Source organism: Pantherophis guttatus, chromosome 2, assembly GCF_059756535.1.
Source record: "Pantherophis guttatus breed Tessera chromosome 2, ASM5975653v1, whole genome shotgun sequence".
Classification (NCBI taxonomy): domain Eukaryota; kingdom Metazoa; phylum Chordata; class Lepidosauria; order Squamata; family Colubridae; genus Pantherophis; species Pantherophis guttatus.
The window spans coordinates 78,452,807-78,474,315 of NC_142064.1; the positions used below are offsets into that span (position 1 = coordinate 78,452,807).

General features: G+C 42.0%; 2 protein-coding genes across 4 annotated transcripts in view; both read left to right on the forward strand.

Moving 5' to 3' along the window:
• Window positions 1–395: 395 nt before the first annotated feature.
• The window catches only part of ADAMTSL1 (ADAMTS like 1), a 489,535-nt gene continuing 468,421 nt past the window's right edge, over window positions 396–21,509 (forward strand). For all 3 annotated transcript variants that reach the window (XM_087886305.1, XM_034410498.3, XM_087886306.1), the window contains exon 1: window positions 396–1,127. In XM_087886305.1, coding sequence (XP_087742431.1) covers window positions 1,038–1,127 — 90 coding nt within the window. In that variant the 5' untranslated portion in view covers window positions 396–1,037. The remainder of the gene's footprint in view (window positions 1,128–21,509) is intronic.
• Window positions 16,466–18,872, forward strand: LOC148115160 (uncharacterized). Its single transcript, XM_087886290.1, has one exon. It carries the CDS (start codon window positions 16,997–16,999, stop codon window positions 18,755–18,757), a length of 1,761 nt encoding a protein of 586 aa, XP_087742416.1. The 5' UTR covers window positions 16,466–16,996; the 3' UTR covers window positions 18,758–18,872.

A 21,509-nucleotide genomic window follows, 5' to 3' on the forward strand; every position in this document is an offset into this window, starting at 1 on the left:
CGGGTCCTCATTTTACCTACCTTAGAAAGGATGGAAGGCTGAGTCAACCTTGAGCCTGGTGAGATTTGAATTTGCAGTAATTGTAGGCAGCTGATGTTAATAACAGTGCTTTAGTCTGCTGCGCCACCAGACGCGCTCCTTAACATCCGTCTGACTTAAGAACGTAAACGTTGGGCTCAATTGTGATCGTAAGTCGAGGACTACCTGTACTCCACAAAGTACAGGCCATACAGCCAATACTGTGTAGCAGCTTTCAATGTAGGCTTACAAGGTCACGGGCAGGTGAAGGAGCTCTAAATACGCCTCTTGTAAACCATGCTTGGGTGTTTCCCCCACCCCCCTCAATCTGTAGTATGTCGTACACCCAGTTAAAGGCGGGAGGGCAGCGGCCACACGCCTTCCGCATGTATGAAATCGGGACTCGGAGAAAGGAGCTGCCCGGGGGTCCAGCGGCGCGCGTCAAAATTCCGATCCAACGAGGCTATTCCTCGGGGGAAATCAGCGGTATCTCTTTAAGGCAAGTTAGACGGGCGACGCCCATTTCCACTCGCCCGCCCTGCAAGACTTCTTTTTAAACGTGCCTTTTTTTTCCTCCACGCGTAGCGCCTCGAGTGAACTCCGCCGCTACGGCTTAAAAAGCGAGGAAAACCCAAGTCAGAGGAAAACAGCCTCCCCACGGCGAAGCGCTGCTGGGTCGCCGTTCACCCTTGCGCCCCCCTCGCCCAACCAGACAAACCGGCGGGGGGGAACCGAGAAGCCGGCAGCAGCAGCACCCGTCCCGTCTCCCCGAGCTCCGTGGGAGCCGAAACGCGCAAATCGGCTGCGTGTTTCTCCCCCGCCCCACTCGGGTGTCGCTCCGACCGCGCGCGTGTCCCCGTCCCCGCCTCGACCGTCAGGGAGCCGGAGACGGCGAAGAACCCGCGAGGTGTTTTCGGGAGGTGACTGATTCGAGCAGGAGGTGTTGGAGAGGATCGGGGCAGGATTTGCGCGCCTCCCTCTTTTCCCGCCCTTGGAACCGAGAGGGGTGGATTAAAACCATGGCAGCGCCAGGACGGCAGTCACACTGTGGCCGGAGAGTTGCCTCCCTCTTTGCAGTCACCTTGTGGGTCCTTTCCTCGGCTCCACAGGTAAGGGGCGTTGCGTCCCCGCACTTCTCCCCCTTGGTTATTTAGGGTAGATAAAGTGACAGGTGGACTCACAGGTGTACGTGTGTATGTGTGTTTGTGTAGTGTGTTTATTTGAGACCAGCGTGAGTGGATTCGAGGTGTCCATCTGAGATAAACACTTGTATGTTTCTTCTCACCTTCGTTTGTTTGGTGAACTGCTAACTGTTGGTCCTTGGATGCCCTCCACATCATTAGCTTCTGGCAAGTGTAATCCGGGAATTTCCTAACAAATTGAGATTTGAGCTCCCTGGCAATCTCCTCTTAACAAACTGAGATTTGAGCACCCTGGGAACTTCCTTTAACAAACTGAGATTTGAGCTCACTGGGATTTTCCTCTAATAAACTGAGATTTGAACTCATTTGAAATTTCCTAAGAAACTGAGATTTTGGGAATTTGGGAATTCCTCTAACAAACTGGGAATTTCCTCCAACAAACTGAGATTTGAGCTCCCTAGGAACTTCCTTTAACAAACTGAGATTTGAGCACCCTGGGAACTTCCTTTAACAAACTGAGATTTGAGCTCCCTGGGAACTTCCTTTAACAAACTGAGATTTGAGCTCACTGGGATTTTCCTCTAATAAACTGAGATTTGAACTCACTGGGAATTTCCTAAGAAACTGAGATTTTGGGAATTTGGGAATTCCTCTAACAAACTGGGAATTTCTTCTAACAAACTGAGATTTGAGCTCACTGCTTATTTCTTCCCGCCTCCCCCCTCCCAAAATGGCAGATTCCATGGCTGGGGTTGACAGGTGTCACTTGCTCTAAGAAACGGTGTTTAAGCTATTTTAAATACTTGACCTTTGATCTGTTACATGGCAACTGCAGAGAACTTTGAACTTTCAGGACATGACATATGAACATCAAAAATGTCTTTGGCTTGCAGAGTTGGGCATCTTTTCTGCTTCTACTACAGATAACCTCAGGAGAGGTTAATTTCTGCCATTGCACTCCTCCCTTCAGAAACGGCAAAGGGGGGGAAATCTGTCCAGTTCCAGAAATTTGATTTCTCCTTCATTGCATGTAAGTGGCAGGACGAGAAAAGAAAACCTAAAAATGGCTTTGGGTGATGAGTTTTAGTTTTAATCCATGAATATGGGATAGGTTCTCATCGGTAAACTGTTTTCTGAAACTTGTGAGGAGATTTGTCAGTTTGTGGTAAACTGTCAACTTAAGGGAGGAGGGAAGGGAGAACATGAACCTGGGAGCTCGCCTCAGAAGGAGAAAAAGATAGAAAAAGGTAGAAATCCCTTAACATGGTTTTTGAAGGACATATTTCAGAGTTGAAATTTTAACTTGAGTTGGAATGCATGTTGCCACATTGGCTGGTTTCCCCCGAAAATGATGACATCTTTGAGATACTCTTTTGTCTAAACCTGCTCTTTTCTTCCCTAGTGATGTAAATAATGAAGGCTTTTTTCAAATGCTGAAAGAACCAATAGATATTGTGTGGATTGTGCCAAGATACATCCTCTTAACTTTTTACTTGTACAGGCCATCATGTAAACCAAGATTTTCTTTTTCATGTGCTGAAGAAGCATGAACTTGGCATATACCAGACCCTGTGGTTTCAGAACAAAACCTATTGTGTGAATCCTACTGCATTCATTTTAAAATTATTTCATTTTCAGAGACCATGTCCTCCCCATAGGTGCACACAATTTGCTGAGTGTCTCATATTAATCTGTAGGATACCAATTTTTAATTAAATGACATTGATTATTTGCATTACTTAACGAAATGTGTGGTCCCTTTAAACTCAAATCACTTCTCTAATTTAACATCATCAACCATAGCATCGTGATTGCATTTTGGAACATAAGTTAATAAACTGAAATAGGTCTGCTGCAGAGAACTTTTTTCAGACTTAATAGGAAAGCTGTGTTTTGTGATTGCATAGCACAGTGTATTCTCTTTCTCATCAATATTAGATTTTCAAGGTTTTTACAAGAATGTTCAAACTTGGACTGAAATTTGCGATCCTCTTGTATTGCATTGATCTAGATTTAATCTTGCCACCTGGAGTCTCTATTTGTAAGTGGGGCAGCTATAAAAATTGTATAATAATTTCATTAAAACATTTTAATAGGGCACAATGCATCTGCTGTCTTGGTTTTAAAATTGCAATCCACACAATAATTAAAATGTATTTATGATATCTGTCCTAGCTATCTAGCTATCTAGCTATCATCTACAGTGCATTCAGAAAGTATTCAGACCCCCTTCACTTTTGTCAATTTTGTTATGCTGCAGCCTGATTCTACAGTTGTTGAAATTCTGGTGCCTCCCATTTCTCTTGATCATTGCTCACATATTTCTACACCTTGAATGGAGTCCACATATGGTAAATTAAATTGATTGGACATGATTTGGGAAGAACACACCCCTCTGTAGAAAGCGTCACAGCTGACAATGCATACTGTCGCAGAGCAAAAGCCGCGAGGTCAAAGAAACTGCCTGCAAAGCTCAGAGACAGGATTATTGCAAGGTACAGATCTGGGAAAAGCTACAATAACATTTCTGCTGCACTGAAGGTTCCTAAGAGCACAGTGGCCTACACAATTGTCAAATGGAAGACGTTTGGCGCAACCAGGACTCTTCCAAGAGCTGGTTGCCCAGTCAAATTGAGCAATCGGGGGAGAGGGGCCTTAGTAAGAGAAGTGACCAAGAATCAGATGGTCACTCTGGCTGAACTCCAGAGATGGGGCAGAGTTCCAGAAGGACAACCATCACTGCAGCCCTCCACCAATCTGGGATTTATGGAAGAGTGGCTAGATGGAAGCCTCTCCTCAGTGCAAAACATATGAAAGCCCATTTGGAGTTTGCAAAAAAGCACCTGAAGGACTCAGACTGTGAGGAACAATCTCTTTCTCCCTGCCCGTCCCCCTTTCTCCCCCTCTGCCCCTCTTATCTCTCTCTATATGTATATGTATATGTATATGTATATGTATATGTATATGTATATGTATATGTATATGTATATGTATATAAAGAAGCAAACTTCCTGCGAGTTCCGGAACTTAAAATTTTAAAATAATTAAAATTTTAGAATAGTTTGTAATACATACACACACACACACACACACACACACACACACACAAATCAGTATACAACTGATCAAATTTAACAACTTTAGATGTCCAATAATTTATTAAAAATAATGTAAATCAGTATAATTGTTTCAGTTATAAAGCTGTGCTATCTAAAGGCACTATTAACTCTCCAAGACTACTACAAAGAGAATGGATTGCCTGAAAAGCAAGACAGATAAAGAAGTTTTTACTTAAATACTTTTAGAGCCATTTATGTGATGAAGTTTGGATTACTTCTCTCTAGAGAATTAATGCCAATTACGGAGTAGTACTTTCTCTCCAATGACACAACGTGATAATATACAATAGCTAGGTTTCCTGAGAAACTGTCCTTTACAGTTTTATAAGTCGTAGAGATGTGGATTGAGTACGGAAGCCAAGAAATAGTTTGTCCAGCTCTATTAGGTAGGACCCACGTTTTCTGTTGAAAATCTAGTATTTATTACAGAAGAGATAAAATATGCTGGCTTTCTGTATGCTTGAGTAATTGTGGGTTTTGTTTTGCCTCTCTTGGTTGTTGTTAAAGTTACCCTGATCTGTTGGCTCAAGAATTCGTTTTGTTCCAGAGAAGGCAACAGAATCAGAGGCTTGGAATGCTGCCAGAAGCAAAGAAGAATGCCCAAGCAGCTGCAAAGGGGACATAAAGTAATCATTTAGAATCTTCCTTCATTGATTTCATTAAAGAGGGTTGCTCTCATGGAACTGTGAATTTGTGCAAATACCCTCTGGACTATCTGGCCGGCTAGCTCACGATTGCCCTGGCTAGAAACATCCCCATTCCTCTTGGAGATTACTTTTCCAAAATATCATTTCAGTATGGTTTTAACATTGTTCTGTCAATTGGCTTTAGTTAAGCAGCTAGTCATTTATCCAAGGCTTCTTTTATTGCCCAGGATAAAGGGATGGTCCTGTGTCATCCCAAACACAGCATTAAAGATGCTTTTTTGTGTTCTGAAATCTATAATTGAGCTTAAATTGGCACAATATATCTGTTCTTTTGTCTGCCAATTAGAATATTCATGATTTTTACTTGGTGAGTGAAAAGTGTAGGGTTCTTTTGGACTTTAGTTCATGTCATCACCACACATCTGGATTAATGCAATATGCTCTATATGGGGATATTTGTTTGTATATGTAACGTAACGCCTATCCTATTACCATTGCATTAGATATAAATAAGGTTCCAGATGCAATTCAAAATGCTCTTTTCTACCATTAAGCAAGATGCAGAACCAGCTCTTCATAGAGATGAACTACATAACTCATCCAGTGTGGACCTCCCAACAATATCTTTTAATGGTCCTCCATGTAGGGGAGTTGAAGGGAACTAAGCAATGTTTGTCTGCAACAGTCTCCCATGTTATGAAACAGTTTCCCTCCTCAAGATGTGTTTGGCACCCTTCAATTATTGGCCTTTTGGAAACTGCTAAAGACAGACTTGTTCCACACATAGAACCTTTGGGGAATGAATGGCCACATTTCAGCTGCTCCATGGTTATTTAATTTTTAGTAGCTTCTATGTGTTTACTTTGTTATTGCGCTGTAAACCACCAAGAGTCATTTTTGTTGAAAAAGGAAAGGAGGATATGGAGAAAAAGAAAGAAATTGTACCTTGGAATACTTTCTTAACACTGATCTTGATTCCAAGAGATGAAGTTCAAGGACAGAATCCAATAATTACTTTCTTGGATTGTGTTCTCTCATTTTCCCAGTGTGAACGATCTATACCCAACAACTAATAATAATTTATTAAATTTATGTGCCGCCCAGAGTTGCTGGTAGTTGGGAAGCATATATAATTACATATTGTTATAATTGTTTGCACAGTTAGCCAGATGTTTAGACTTGATTTGGCATTTTTATCCACCAATCAAATCCTTCTCACGGACCTGGGATAAGCAAATGTTGTTATTTGATGGTGTATTGTTGCAGATTGTAAACTGTTTCAAGTAAAGCTACCTTTTGATGTTGATTTTGTCAATGCCAATGATGTTCAAGTCGTATTCCAGTTGCTTTGGGATTGCACCCAAAGTACCTATTTCTATTAGTATTGTCTTTGCTTTCATCACAATCATTCCACTGTTGTTTGATGGTCTTTGCATTTGTTGCTTTGCAAAAGGCTACATATTATTACATTTTTAAATACTCTTATAACGCCACTGGAGGAAATCCAGAAAGGCTGGGGTCTTAATGTTTCATGATTATGTGAATAGCCCACAAACATCTCTTGTTTTCTTCAACAATTTTTGGGAAAGCTTTGGAAAATCTGTACAGATATCTGAATACATATTGCAGATGGATGAGAACAGTAAAACTAAGGCTGAATCAAATAATCTGATTTCACAAATCTAAGCCACAAGGTGTGGGTTTTTTTTTTTTATTTAAAGGAAATAGAACTTTCTACAAAATTTCATGTTGTAATTAGGGAATGGGGAATTTGTAACTACCCAGTATCCCTAAGCATCCTTCCTCACTGCCCTTTCTGTCCAGATTTCCTATGTACTGGAAGATAATGACACCTAACAGGCTACATATTCTCCAAGTCTACTTCATCGCACTTACTCAGTACTATGTATATGGGAAGGCTCTTAAAGACTCTTTGAAATTTTGCATTGATACAGTTGTTTATGGTGGTTTATCAATTAAGATGAATAATGCCAGTTGCATTGATTGCTGATAGTTTATTTTGAAGCTCAGTTGACAGTGCTGCTGCTGATCATCCTTAAAAACATAACAGACTTGAAATTAAATTATTTAAATAAACGACTTACCTTTATAATATGCCTGACCTCTCAAATGGAATTTTTTTCATGGTGCCACTGTATTTATGGTTTTTTTCTTATAGCTTCTTTAAAGGTTCTAATGTTCCAATCGTTTTTAAAGAATTGTCAAATCTTCATTTTAAGAAACAGAATGGTTCTATTAAACTAAATGTTTAATATTTTTATGTATCATGTCATTGAGAACCATCTTTAAAAATTATATTTCAAGACTTTGACTTGAAAGTATAAATAAAATAGTTGAATTAAAGCATCACTAAAATACATTATAACAAAAAAAAAAATGGAACCAAACTAAATTTATTTTATTCTATACCACTTCAAAGTCCTTTACAGCCCACTCTAAGCGGTTTACAAAGTTAGCATATAGCATATTGCATATTAACATATTGCATTAGCATATTGCCCCCAACAATCTGGGTCCTCATTTTACCCACCTCGGAAGGATGGAAGGCTGAGTCAACCTTGAGCTGGTGAGATTTGATCTGCTGATCTGCTGAACTAGCAGTCAGCTGAAGTAGCTGCAGTACTGCACTCTAAGCACTGCGCCACCTGAGGCCAGACCCATAGAAATTGTTAGGAAATTAATTACGATTAGGAAAGAGAACTGGACCCCACAAGATGTGACTGATGCCTGTCAACATAACTATCTATATTAAATGGATAGCACAAATTCATGGGGGGTGAATTTAACAGTAGCTACTGTATGGATTTCTTATAAAAATATGGTCCACAAAATATGCTCTGTGATTTCTGTACTGGAGTCTCTCACTTTTGGTCTTTCCACTTTAATACAAAACATAGGTGCAGGTATTTATTTGAGCATCCTCTTGGTATAGAATTACAATATTTATTCACTATGGCATTTCCATGTAGAAGAAAAGAAGCATAAGCCTTTTATCAGTTGTTCATGGGAAACATCGTTAAAGATGTTAGTGTTCAATTAAAGTTGATCTATTATTAATATTTGTACCTAAAAAAATGTAGTAATTGATTGGCAGAAATTTGTTTGGGGAAAATGTGTTGCTTTTGTTGAAGAAATGGAAACTTTCAGTGAGTACTTATCACTCACAGCACTTTAAACAATAACCTGTGATTGAATTTTTGACCATCGAAAGACTCTCAAAACAATTGAAATTCACCACTGAATACAAGTTATTTGTGGTGATTATTATGGTTTTCATGAGTGCTATCCATTGTTGCCCCCCCCCCCAAAAGTGAACTGGTTAAGGACAATTGGTAGTGCATTGAAAAGAAAATTGCAATCAGGTTTGGAATTTCACAGGAACGTGTAAGTCACATTATTGATCTTCAGTACTGGAAGATTGCAAGGTTGGGTTCCTTGGAAAGGATGGCAAAGTTAAAAGTTTCAAGAGCTGAAATTTTCCAGCAATTGTCACTCCGCAAGAATGAAAGTAAGGCATTTCTTCACTGTATCTTGATAGCTGACAGAATATGGCTTCATCGTTATAATGCAGAAATGAAGTATTAGTTGAAGAAATGTCATTGCAGGATTTGATCAATGAAAAAATTCAAAATCCAAGCTTTGTAGGGAGAACTTATGGTTGTAGTTCTTTGGGATACAGGTTGTGTTGCAAAAGAACGTTACGTATACTAGTTTGCATTGTATAAAATAAAGATGGGATATAAATCTAATAGTAATAATTCACAGAGGTTTTCTTGAACTGGACACTACTATCAGCATAATACTCAAAACTTTGAGAAATTAAGCAGAGATTGGACGCTCAACAAGGAAATGATGCTGCAATATGATAACCTTAGGCCTCACACATCACAAGCCACTGAAGAATTAATTGTGAAATTGGATATCATCCATCACATAGTCCAAACTTAGTTATATCTGACTTTTTTCCCCCCTCCAAATTGAAGGAATACCTTTGTGGGCATCTGTGTGACTCAAATGATGAGATGGAAAGAACAGTCAGAATCTGGTTAAAGGGACATGGTGTCCATTTCTTTGGTGGCAGTTTTAAGGAGCTTGTCCATCATTGAAGTGTCTTTTGTTAGAATATTCATCACTGGGAAGACATGGTAACAAGGTCAGCTGATGAATAGGCATAGCAACTAAATCAGCCGATTGGGAGCTGAGACAGACTGAAGCCAGGGCGTGTCTTAGTCTGCAGCTTCTGAGTCTGTGCAGAGAAACGAAACTAAAACCAGTGTGTGGACTTGTCTACTCTGCTGATCTTCTCTGCTGAAATAAAACTAACTGATCTCTCTACTTGTTACCACGTTGAAAGAAAGTTGCTGTTGGTATTGTGTGTGTGTGTGTATATATATATATATATATATATATATATATATATATATATATATATATATATATATATATGTATATAAAGAAGTTAATGAATCCTGCTGAATCAGTTTGTCCATGTGTGCTTCTGGATTTCATTTTTGCAAGAAACTCTGACATCTTTGATTTATGACCATTTGTTTAATGACTGTTTGAAATCTGAAAAAGTGACTTGTGTCTGGTCCTCAATTGCCTGACCGCAATTGAGACTGCATTTTGGTTTCTAAATAACATAACTGATAAAACATGGCTGAGTCATTATGTGGTTGGACCTGATTTTTATGACCATTTTTTTTTAAAAAAATTGATTTATATGCCGCCCTTCTCTGGAGACTCAGGGCGGCTTACAATGCATTAAGCAATAGCCTAACGCATTTTTACTGCGATCAAGTGACTCACCATGGTCATTAAGTAAATAATGTAATTGTTAAGTGAATCATGCAGTCATTAAGCAAATCCAGCTTCCTCAATTGACTTTGCTTGTCAGAAGCTGGCTGGGAAGAGCACATATTATGATCACGTGACTGCAAGACATGCAATGCTCATAAATGTGAGCCAGTTGCCAAATGCCCGAATTGCGATTATGTGAGCACTCTAAAAGTGGTAACCAAAACCTTGAAGACCACTGGGAGCCAGTGCAGCTCGCGCAGGAGAGGTGTTACAGAGGATCGCCATGTCGCTCCCATAACCACCTGCATGGCCGCACTCTGAACCACTTGGAGCCTCCGGGTGCTTCTCAAGGGGAGCCCCATGTAGAGAGCATTACAGTAGTCCAGGCAGGAAGTGAAATTTGAGGACTAAACCACCTGTGACTGAGGTACCTGTAATTTACTAATTGAGTAAAATTGCTGTTTTACTCATGAAGAAAGGAGCTACTTCAAGGTTGAGTAATGTCAAGTTTTATCAGAATATTGAAAATACCAGTGCACTTTTTCCATATGATCTTAAGAAGCTTCCATTCAAATTAATCAAAGTAATAAAATCTCCAGGATTCAAACACTCTTTACACACACTGTTCTAGCTTTACTTATTTTAAATAATTTTTCTGAAAATAAGTAGATTGACTGTAGAAATCTTTTCCTAGATGTTAATGATAGCAGTTTGGCAAAAGGGAATAAAACAGGCATATTGGCGAAGTTGTGTAGTTCCATGTTAATAAATAACCCTGGGTAAAGTGAAAGTCACCTTGCATTTTTATTCTCCTTACTACCTAATCTGAATTAAAACAAATCTGTAAAATGACTTGTGTTATTTAAACTATTTTAATAAACACATTTGCATTTTGCTAACACTATAACTATAAGGTAAAGGTTCCCCTTGCACATATGTGCTAGTCATTCCCAACTCTAGGGGGCAGTGCTCATCTCTGTTTCAAGGCCGAAGAGCCAGCCATGTCCGAAGAAGTCTTCATGGTCATGTGGCCGGCATGACTAAATGCCAAAAGTGCACGGAACGCTGTTACCTTCCCACCAAAGATGGTCCCTATTTTTCTACTTGCCTTTTTTACGTTGCCTGCTAGGTTGGCAGAAGCTGGGACAAGTAACGGGAGCTAACCCTGTTATGTGGCACTAGGGATTCGAACCGCTGAACTGCTGACCTTTTGATCAACAAGCTCAGTGTCTTAGCCACTGAGCCACCATGTCCCATTATACTATATATAACTATAAAAGCATATCATATGTGGATTGTAAAGCAAACATGCTCAGTTTTTATGCTTGCATCTGCTATTCAAGTACAGAGTGGTCTGATATATAAATACTATTTGTCGATGGGAATAAGAGAGGTATGAATACATTATGATCAAATGCCTAACATACTAGTAAATGTGTATGATTCCTTGCCTGCACAGCCCACTGCTTGCCTCTCTGTCTATGAATACTTTTAGAAGAAATCATTAATGGAACTTATTGCAAACATTACTTGTATCAAAAGGTACACATTTATATGTTGGTTTATACCTACAATGGCATTTATGCAGACCTCCAGCATACTTCTGTCTACATTTTTACACAAGATGATTATAGTGAGTACAAGTAGAAATACTTTGCATTAATTATGAAAACCCCATTTGTGCATTATGCTAATTTGTCTTCTACTCTTTGAGATGACTTCTATTTTTTCAAATATTTTGTTCATGTTTATATATAGGTAGTTCATACTTTGCCTCCCAACTTACTGTTTCATTCCAATGAGGAAGTAATTGTCTAGGATGATGTTTATCTGAATAATATTTAAAAATACTGTCTTTGGGGATGGTAAAAACTTTCTCCTGCATAAAGAAATCTAAAACATTGCAGAAAATCAGGGCAATATACAATAATATACTGTACCTTGGCCATTCTGTGAAAGAGGAAAGCATATAGGTTGTGTACGTTTGTTTGTTTGTTTGTTTGTGGTCTTACAATACCTCATCGTTTGAATAAATTATTTTCTCCAACTAATTCAGTCAATAAATTTCTGGTCAAAAATAGTATGGAACACCAATTTCTCTGATAACCAACTAATGAATAAGGACTGATATAAGCAGATATCTGCACAAGTATTTGTAATGAATAGTTTACTTTTTTAAAAAAGGGGTGCTGGTTGTTTAATTCCAAAGAATGAACTTTTCACATGTGGTGGCAGTTGAAAGAGTTCTTATTGATCCTTCAAAGAGTTGAAACAGAGCTCAGTATGACAGATATGATGAATGCCAGAGAAACTGTTGGCCCAGAAAGAACATATGGTGCTTGTGTTTGGATTTTAAAGGTTGAAGTAATGGAGAGCAAGTCACAGATGGAGACTATCTAGACAGTTCCCCAGGGAAAAACATGTGAAGAAGGTTTGGGAGTGATAGAGTACTGTCAATAGCCCTGTAAATGAATATTGATGTACATTCCTTTCCAGTATTTGTTGAGGGTGGAATGGAACTGAACCATGGTGCTGCCTGACGAGAAAAGCCATCAGCCAATCATGGGATGATGGGTAATTTGCTATTTTAACATTTAAACTTGGAGCAGATGTTGGATTTTTGACAAAGACAAATTGAATACCTTCAGTTGATGTATCTGCTGTTTTCCTCCCCTCACTATTCTAATAAATGCAGACTAGAATTTTTATTCCTAATATGACCCTGAAGAAGAAAGATACAATAGGTTTGCAATGTCAAGTATGAGGTGAGAAAAATTGCCCCATTATTTAACTTGTCTATTTGATAGATGTATCCAGGAAAGACCACACAGAATTCACGTGATTCGATGCTGCTATGGTTGAGGAGACCCAAAATAAAACGTGAACTTTTAGAAGAGGAGTATTATTGCAAAGTATCTAACAAAGGAAACTTAGTTCAAACTTTATCACACTGTATAGAAGAAGTCTTTAACTTCTACTTTGTAGGTAGGTACACTGGTCATTTTGAGAGCATGGTATAGATAGTGTAGCTTCTATGTGTGATTTTTTCCCCGTTTATAAAATAGCTGCCATTGAGACATAGCCAGGCACTTACATATCAAAAAATTAAAAAAATTACAGTACAGATAATCCTAAACATATTTTCCCCGCATTCAATCATGTCTGATTCTCATAAACTGCCTGGACAAGTCTCTGCAGTTTTCTTAGCAATGTTTTTTCAGAAGTTGTTTGCCATTACTTCCTTTTTAGGGCTGAGAGAAAGTGACTGGGCCAAGGTCATCCAGCTTGATTTGTGCCCATGATGGGACTAGATTCAGGGTCTCCCAGTTTCTGACCTGGTGCCTTATTCACTACACCAAACTGACATTATGTACCGTATATATGTTTAGAGTTATCTCAACTTGTAATTTTTTAATCTACTAAGTTAAATTATCATTTGCTTATAAGGTGTTTTTATAACAATGACTCATACTTTTTGTAAATTTGTATATTGAAGTAATTGATGACACATGCTTTACATGCTTGTAATGTTTTGACTAACAAAAATGGTTAAAGTTGCAAAACAATATTTCAGCAGACAAATGTTTTGTACGTATATCTGGGATTTTGAAACCATACTGTGGACACTGTCACAAAGGATTTACTCTCAGAGGGATTTACACTTTCAAGTCTTAAAAAGAGAATCCTCAGTAACAAAGCACCATTTTTTGAATGAAGTTGCTTCCATCCATTCTTTTAGTTCTTGTTGATCCTCCCTATTCTCACTCTTACAAAACATAAAATAGCCCACAAAGAAAAAAAACACCATTGTATTCATATTTTATTACTGATCTTATTTAAAGACTATTGAATTGTCCTGTTGGAATAGCAATATATATGAGTGAAATACATTTTCAAATTACAAGTAATTTTTCCTTTATATAAAGCTGAAAGTAGCTACTGAGACTATTTAAAAGTGTATTTGATCAGCAGCAACAGAATTGACTTTATAAACTAAAAAATGACAAATCGTAAGCAAGAGTAATTTATAGGAAAAAATTACTGACTTTCTGAACTTACCTAATCACTACTGCATGTGTCCCTGCAGTCATTTTTTCCTTTTTATAAGATGTCTCAGCTCTTAAGAATATGGAATTAATGTTTGGATTAATCTTGGATTAATGTTTTTGGAGTGCTTAACTATATTCCTACACCAGCAAATGTCAAAGGGTAATCCTACCGTTATAGAGAATGAAACTGCCAAATCAAGAAGCAGTAGAAAAGCTTGGATGTTTGCAGAAGATGTCTGCATTTCTTTGATGTGTTTATATCAATACAAAAGGTTCAGTTGTCCTTCCAATATATTTCTATACAAATGTATTTTGTAATACATTTTTGCAAGAATCTTTTTGCCATTTCCTTAGGCAACAAATATCTTGGATGAACTATATCAAGCAAATCTGTTTAATTATAAAACCATTCTAGGCAGACTAGATCTTATTGATCATGGTAGCTACTTCAAGCTACAACCCTTGAAGTTGGGACATTGGCAAGTAAAACCATTAACATTCATTTATAGAATCACATTTACATATATTTATGGGATGCAATTGTGGTTAACTATACAATAATTGAATGTCCGCACAAATATGGCCTCAAAATCTTGATTTTCCTAATTGTTTCATTTTATTTTCAGAAATTGGACACAATTTTATCCAAGCAGAATTCTTCTATTAACAGATCGCCAGTAGCACAATATGAAACCCATTAATTATCACTGTAGTGTAAACAGAAGCAAATAGCTTTAAATGGCAAAAGTCATGCTGCTGTTGGTTCTTTTCACATTAATTTGCTAAATATATTACATTCTGTACTTGGCTTTGTAAGAATCTAATGGGAATATTGTTGTAAGAGCCATCCAACTGGCTCATAGAAACAGCAGAACCATAAAGCAGGATAGCTGTTCTTGAAAAATGCCGCAAATCAGCCTTACTTTATTAATTATCTCGCAGACTATATTATTTTTCTTCATTCATTATAATTTATTGTGTAGAACTTTCCCAGTGGTTCCTAACATTATTAATTCTCAATGTGTGCCAGCAATAATTTTAAAACAATAAGATACCCTAATATGACTATTAAAATGTTATTTTATTGCTGATAATAACCAGAAGTAGCACTGGCCAAATAATAGTGTGCTTTGTGAGAACAATAACATTAGGTGAATAAAGAAAGTCAATATCATATGTATTGCAACTGAGCAAACAGAACAGTTTAAAGATTGCCTTAGACTTTCTTGAGGGTTGTTTTAGGCTTTCTTACTGCCTCCCAAAAATTAGTGTAACTTGACTGGCAACAATAACAAAGGCATTGCCAAAAAAGAGCCCTTCTTGCCCACTAGTTTAATATGGATTTCATACTGTAGGCCAGGGGTGTCAAACTCAATTTCATTGAGGGCCACATCAGACCTCAGGCTGGGGTGGGCATGGCCAGCTGAATGTCACTCGTGTCGAGGGCGCCTGTGGTGGCCCGTGTGTTGTGCCAGCGAAAACGGGCTCCCAAACTCTGCTTTCGCCTGCAACGGCCTCCTGCAACCCACTACCAGTGGAAACAGAGCTGAGCTTCATTTTCACTGGCAGAGGCACTGCGGGCTGGTCCTTCGCTGTTTCCAGGGAGGTCCCGCATGCCAGATCTAGGCATCCCGCGGGCTGGAACTGGCCCCCAGGCCTTGAGTTTGACATACCTGCTGTAGGCAGTTGATTAAGTGACAGAAATTTATGCCATCCACCCAAGAGGCTAGAAAATTGGGATTTGTGGTGATATGCAAATAAATAAATGACTATTGTTTGTTAGCACTACTGGACTGCTATGTGAATTTGTTCAGTTGCATTCTTCATAGGAATTGAGTAAGTAATGATGGCATTTGTTTGGGTTGAACAAGGCATTAACTTAAAAACAGCTTGTTATGTTTAAATCCTGGAAACTGTAAATCTGTCTGAATGTTCTGTAACAGTCTTTTTCCCCTCAAAGATTAGGAATTTTCAAAACCTCTGGATAAACTCTAGTGTTATTTTCCAAGGCATCTAATATTTCTTATGTAGATCTGAACATATAATGCTTCTTTAACAGACGCATTTTAGTATAAATTAAATTACATTCCATTGAGATTCATATTGTGGTGAATGTGCTATATTGTTAGTCTAATACGGCATATGCTTATTACAATAATGAGTTTGTTTTGGTTCCATATGGAATATTCCTTGCATTGTATCATCAAGCACTGTTCTGATTTGGATTTCAAGTTCATACTTAAATTTTAAAAAACGAACTAAGACTTAAAAGATCAGGGGAAAAGTGCATGCAATAGCTCTATGAGCCAGTCATTCTCTCTTAGCCCTAGGAGGCAGGCAATGGCAAACTACTTTTGTAAAAAATCTTGCCAAGAAAACTGCAGTGACTAGGCAGTTATCAGGAATGAACATTGACTTGAAAGCACAAACAAACTAATAATGGATTGTCTGTGACAGACAACAGATTGTCTGTGATAGGCAAATAATGAAAGGCACAATAGAGCATATATAGGATAATAGTCGGTTTATGATAAATTGGAACTACAATAGGATTCTCCTATTGGCTGTCACGGTAGTCATGCATGGGTGTTGCTGCAGTGCTGATTAGTAGGACCGAGCCCACTGAAAACCTTAGACCCGCCTCCTCCTGCCTTTCTTCAGTTTTTCGGCTCGGTCTGTTAGGACAGAGTCGTGTCTTAGAGTGCTTCCTAATAATCAATTGTTTTCTTGGCTTTCTGACTCGGAACGGACTGGTTTTCTCCTTTCGCTTGCTCCCCTGGCTTGGTTAATCAGATTTTAAACTGCTGGCGGCTACATAGGCGCGGGCGTGAGTTCGCTCCGCCGCGCTTCCCGGCTTTCCCGCAGCCTCAAATAGCTGCGGAGGATTCTTTTCAGACCCCTCGGATTTCTCTTGGGGTCTCCTCCGGGTGAATTTCTTGTTAAAAGAACGCTGCGCACGGCTTGGAGCCCAGCACTTTTAGGCGCGATTCGATCCGCCTTTTCTAAACGGCCTTGGCGCGCCCATTCGCTCCGCCTTCAAGAGGCCTGGGCGCTCGTTCTTCAGCCGCAGGTCGCGCTATTAGCCATCAGGCTAGCGACTTTCCCATCGGCCCGACTAAGACCGGAGGCCTAACCGCAAGTATTGGGGATTTCTAAATTTTTTTATTGCGCACTGGTGACCGCGTGGCTTCCTATCCAAGATGGCGGACGCATCTAAACCCCACCATTCCCGCCAGGCCCGCGGTAAAGGGAAGAGGCCCCGGGATGAAGACCCCGAGGAGGGGACATCAAGAGGGCCGCCAAGCAAATCCAGGGCTAAGAGCGCCGGAACTTCCTCCCGAATCTCCTCATCTAAACAATCTCGGGAGGAAGAAAGGCGGCATAAGGCTATTGAGCGGGCCTTCCATAAGGCCCAAGCCGCTGCAGGCCTGCAGGAATCACCTAAGCAGGCCGAAGGTCTTCCTGATGACCCTCCCCCTTCGAATCCTCCTACCCAGAGGCCAACCCCATCCTTGTCTCCAGATAGATCTGTTGGGGGAGACTTTAATTGTGACTCAGAGGCAGCCTCCGTCTTTCCGGGGCCCCAAGATGTCCCTGCTTCCTCAGTTTCTGCCATCCAGGCTTCGCCTGCTCATCCTATCATGACTTCTGAAAAAGGGCCCCAACCTCTACCGGAGATTACCCCCGCATTAGCTGCCCTCATTGCAGAGGCCATTCACCAGGGTATTTCCCAGGGACTTCAACAACGATCTGCTCCACCTTCTGTGGCTTCTGCCCCTCTCACCCAACAGCACCAATCGGGAGGTTTTTCCTCCCAGGATGAGGCTGATCCCGTCCCTGAGGCTAATGATCCGGATGATTCGGTCAGCCAAGGCTCCCTTTCAGAGGGCGAAATCGTGGCAGATCAAGACCTGTCAGACGATGATGGCCTGGAACCCGACCAACCTGCATTCATAGGCCTCTTCCGTCCACAGATGTTTCGCTCGTTACTTCACAAGGCTAGAATGGTCACTGGCCTTGGATTATCTTCTTCTGCTTCTTCTTCCTCCTCTGCAGACGCCACGGCTTCCACTTCGGGGGATCCTGCCAAGGCCCTTTTCCAGGAACCTTCAATTCAGAAGGAAGTGGTGCCTGCTCCAAAATTGTTTTCGGATGTGGTCAGCAGACAATGGTCCCTTCCAGGATCTGGACCTGTTCCCAATAACTTAGACAAACGTTTTTTCAATGTGGCTCCTGAATTTTCTCAACTCTTACAGGTCCCTTCAATTGATCAGCCTGTTTTGGCATTGTCTTCTGCTTCCCCCTTCACAGGTCCTCCTGAGGAGTGCTTGAGGCCCGAGGAAAAGAAGGCTGAGCGAACCTTGATTAAAGGCCATCAATCCTCAGCTTGGTCAGTGCAGGCTTCCTCGGCTGCATCGTTCTTTAACAGAGCAACTATTCTCTGGCTGAGACAGTTGCAGGCTCGCCTCCCAGCTGCCGATCACCGTTCGCATCAGGACCTGAATAAGATCTTAGCAGCGGTTGAATTTTCTGCCGACGCAACCCTCAGCGCGGCCCGCTTCTCTGCCAAGGCCATTGGATCTACAGTCACTTCACGTCGCCTTTTATGGCTTCGCAACTGGCAAGCTGATATCAGAAGCAAGTGGAGATTGGCTTCCGCACCATTTTCTGGCGAGAAACTCTTTGGCTCCCAACTGGACCCGCTCCTCGTGGAGACCAAGGACCACCGCAAGGTACTCCCTTCTCTGAATCGTCGCCCGGACAATAAGGCCCATCCCTATTTTCGTCCCTCTCATTCCTTTCGTTCCTCAGATTCCTCTTTCTCAGCCCAGCGGTCTCAACGCCCCTATCCCTCCAGAGGTCCTTCCCTCCAGGACAACCAGGTTAGACAAGGGGCCAGATTTGGGTTTAAGCGGGCCTTCCGAGGGGCTAGGGGTCGGCCCTTCCGCAGAGCCCGATAGGTCTCTGCTAAACCTCTCAATAGGGGGCCGGCTTTCCCGATTTGCTGACATCTGGGACTGTTCCGTCTCAGACGCCTGGGTCAGGTCCACTATTCGTTTCGGACTCTCGTTGGAGTTCCGTTCTATCCCTCCAAACTTTTTCTTGCGATGTCCTCCCTCCCGGGATCACATCAAAGTCGCTCGCATCAATTCGGCTATCCAACACCTTCTGGAAATTGAGGCTATTGAGCCTGTCCCTCACGCTGAGCGGTCACAGGGTTTCTATTCCCGACTCTTTCTGGTTCCCAAATCATCTGGCGGTTGGCGAGCCATACTGGACTTAAAATCCTTAAACCGGCACATTGTTTATCGCCGGTTTAAGATGCAGTCGCTGCAGACTATCCTCCAAGGGATTAGACTGAACGACTTCATGACATCTATAGACTTAACCGAGGCCTACCTCCACATCCCAATTAGGCCGGCCCACCGCAAATTTCTTCGGTTTTGTCACAATGATTGCCATTTTCAATACACGGCCCTACCATTTGGCTTATCCTCCGCCCCTAGGGTGTTCACCAAGGTGATGGCGGCCCTTATGGCTCATATTTCCTCCATCCCTGTCAGAGCCATGTTCTACTTGGATGACATCCTCATCCTGTCTCGTTCTCTTGATCAGGCTAAGTTGGATGTCAATCGTACTATCCATATATTGCAATCACATGGTTTCTCTGTAAATTGGGCTAAAAGCCACCTAGCGCCAACTACACGCATTCAACATTTAGGGGCGGTGATTGACTCAATTTCTGTGGAGGTTTCTTTGTCCCAGGACAGACAAGCCAGCCTGTCTTCCCTAGCGGCACAAGTCCGCAGTCGTAGATCAGCTTCCTTGGCGGACCTCTCCACCTTACTGGGAAAAATGGTGTCCGCTTACGGGATCGTTCCTTGGTCTTGCCTCCACAGCAGAAAGCTCCAGTGGCTGTTACTCCCCTTTCAACGAACCCCGTCTACACGGTCCTCGCGGACTATCCAGCTTCCTCCTCCCGTGATCTCCTCTCTACTTTGGTGGACTTCACCAGCGATAGCCAAGGGCTGCAGATTCCACGAGCCCCGGAGAGTAGTCTTAACAACCGACGCAAGTCTCATCGGCTGGGGAGCCCACCTCGAGTCTCTTTCGACACAAGGTCTGTGGTCAACGAGCGAACTAGTACTTTCCATCAATGTCCTCGAGCTACGAGCAGTGTACCTAGCACTCCGGAAGTTCCTGCCACACGTCCGAGGCCGGGATGTATTGGTCCTCACGGACAACATCTCGGCCAAGACGCATATCAACAGGCTAGGCGGAACTCACTCACGGGCTCTGATGAGGGAGGCTCTCCGTCTAGGACTGTGGGCCGAAGTTCACCTGTCCTCTCTTCGGGCGGACTACATTGCCGGGAAAGACAACCTCCAGGCCGACTCCCTCAGTCGATTCCGGATAGACCACACAGAATGGAGCATCCCTCCGCATCTATTCGAACAGCTGTCTCGTCGGTTCGGGAGACCTCAGGTGGACCTATTTGCCTCCAGCACCAACCACCACCTGCCTCGCTTCTACTCCCGGTTTCCTTCGGAGGGAGCAGAAGCGGTGAATGCTCTTCGCAGTCCTTGGCCTCAAGGTCTACTCCTCTACGCATTCCCTCCCTTTCCTCTAGTAGCCAAGGTGATTCGCAAGCTGTTGCAAGAACGGGCGGAACTCATCCTCCTGGCTCCTCGCTGGCCCCGCAGGCCATGGTTTGCGGACCTCGTGTCACTTTCAGTGGCATCCCCATGGCAGATCCCGGACGACCAGATCGTGCTGCAGCAGGGCAACCTCGTGCATCCAGAACCCCAGGCCTTTCATCTAACCGCCTGGAGGTTGAGCGGCAACGTTTGATCAATGCCAATGTTTCACCAGCGGCCATCCCTATCATCCTAGCAGCTCGCAGGCCTTCAACCACTCGTATCTATGATTCTACGTGGAAAGCATACGTTCGTTGGTGTGCCAAACATCGCCTGGAACCATCTTCTGTTTCTGTGCCCCAACTGATTGATTTTCTTCAGGAAGGCTTCGCCACGGGCCTTTCACCCAACACACTGCGCCGCCAGGTAGCAGCCTTGTCATCGGTTCTCTCCTATGGGCCGGACCTTCCTCTCTCGAAGGATCCGCTCATCCGGGCATTTTTACGAGGGGCCACTAATCTACGTCCTCCGGTAATCCATAGATTTCCTACCTGGGACCTGAACAAGGTCCTTACTGCCCTTACAAAACCACCCTTCGAACCCCTTCGGGAGGTCAACTTGAAATTCTTATCCCTTAAGGTCTCCTTTTTGGTGGCCATCACCTCCGCACGCAGGATATCAGAACTGGCTTCACTTTCGGTTCGCTCTGACCTCTGCATCTTTCACAAAGATAGAGTAGTGCTTCGCTTGGACCCAGCCTTCATCCCTAAAGTTAATTCCATCTTCCATCGGTCCCAGGAGCTCGTCCTACCTAATTTTTGCCCTCAACCTCGGCACCATTTGGAGAAAATCTGGCACACCCTGGATGTGCGCAGGGCTCTAAAGATATACTTATCCCGTACTGCGTCCTTCCGGAGAACTGAAGCTCTATTCATCTCCTTCCAACCATCCAACATGGGTACTCATGTTTCAGCCTCCATCGTCGGCCGTTGGTTGCGGGCTACCATTGCCACAGCTTATGAGTCTCAGTCCTTACCTGTTCCACGACGTATCACGGCGCACTCCACCAGAAGTG

What these genes read in the sequence shown, in the direction of transcription:
- LOC148115160 (XM_087886290.1), top strand. Translation starts at nt 16,997, where the DNA reads ATGGCGGACGCATCTAAACCCCACCATTCCCGCCAGGCCCGCGGTAAA.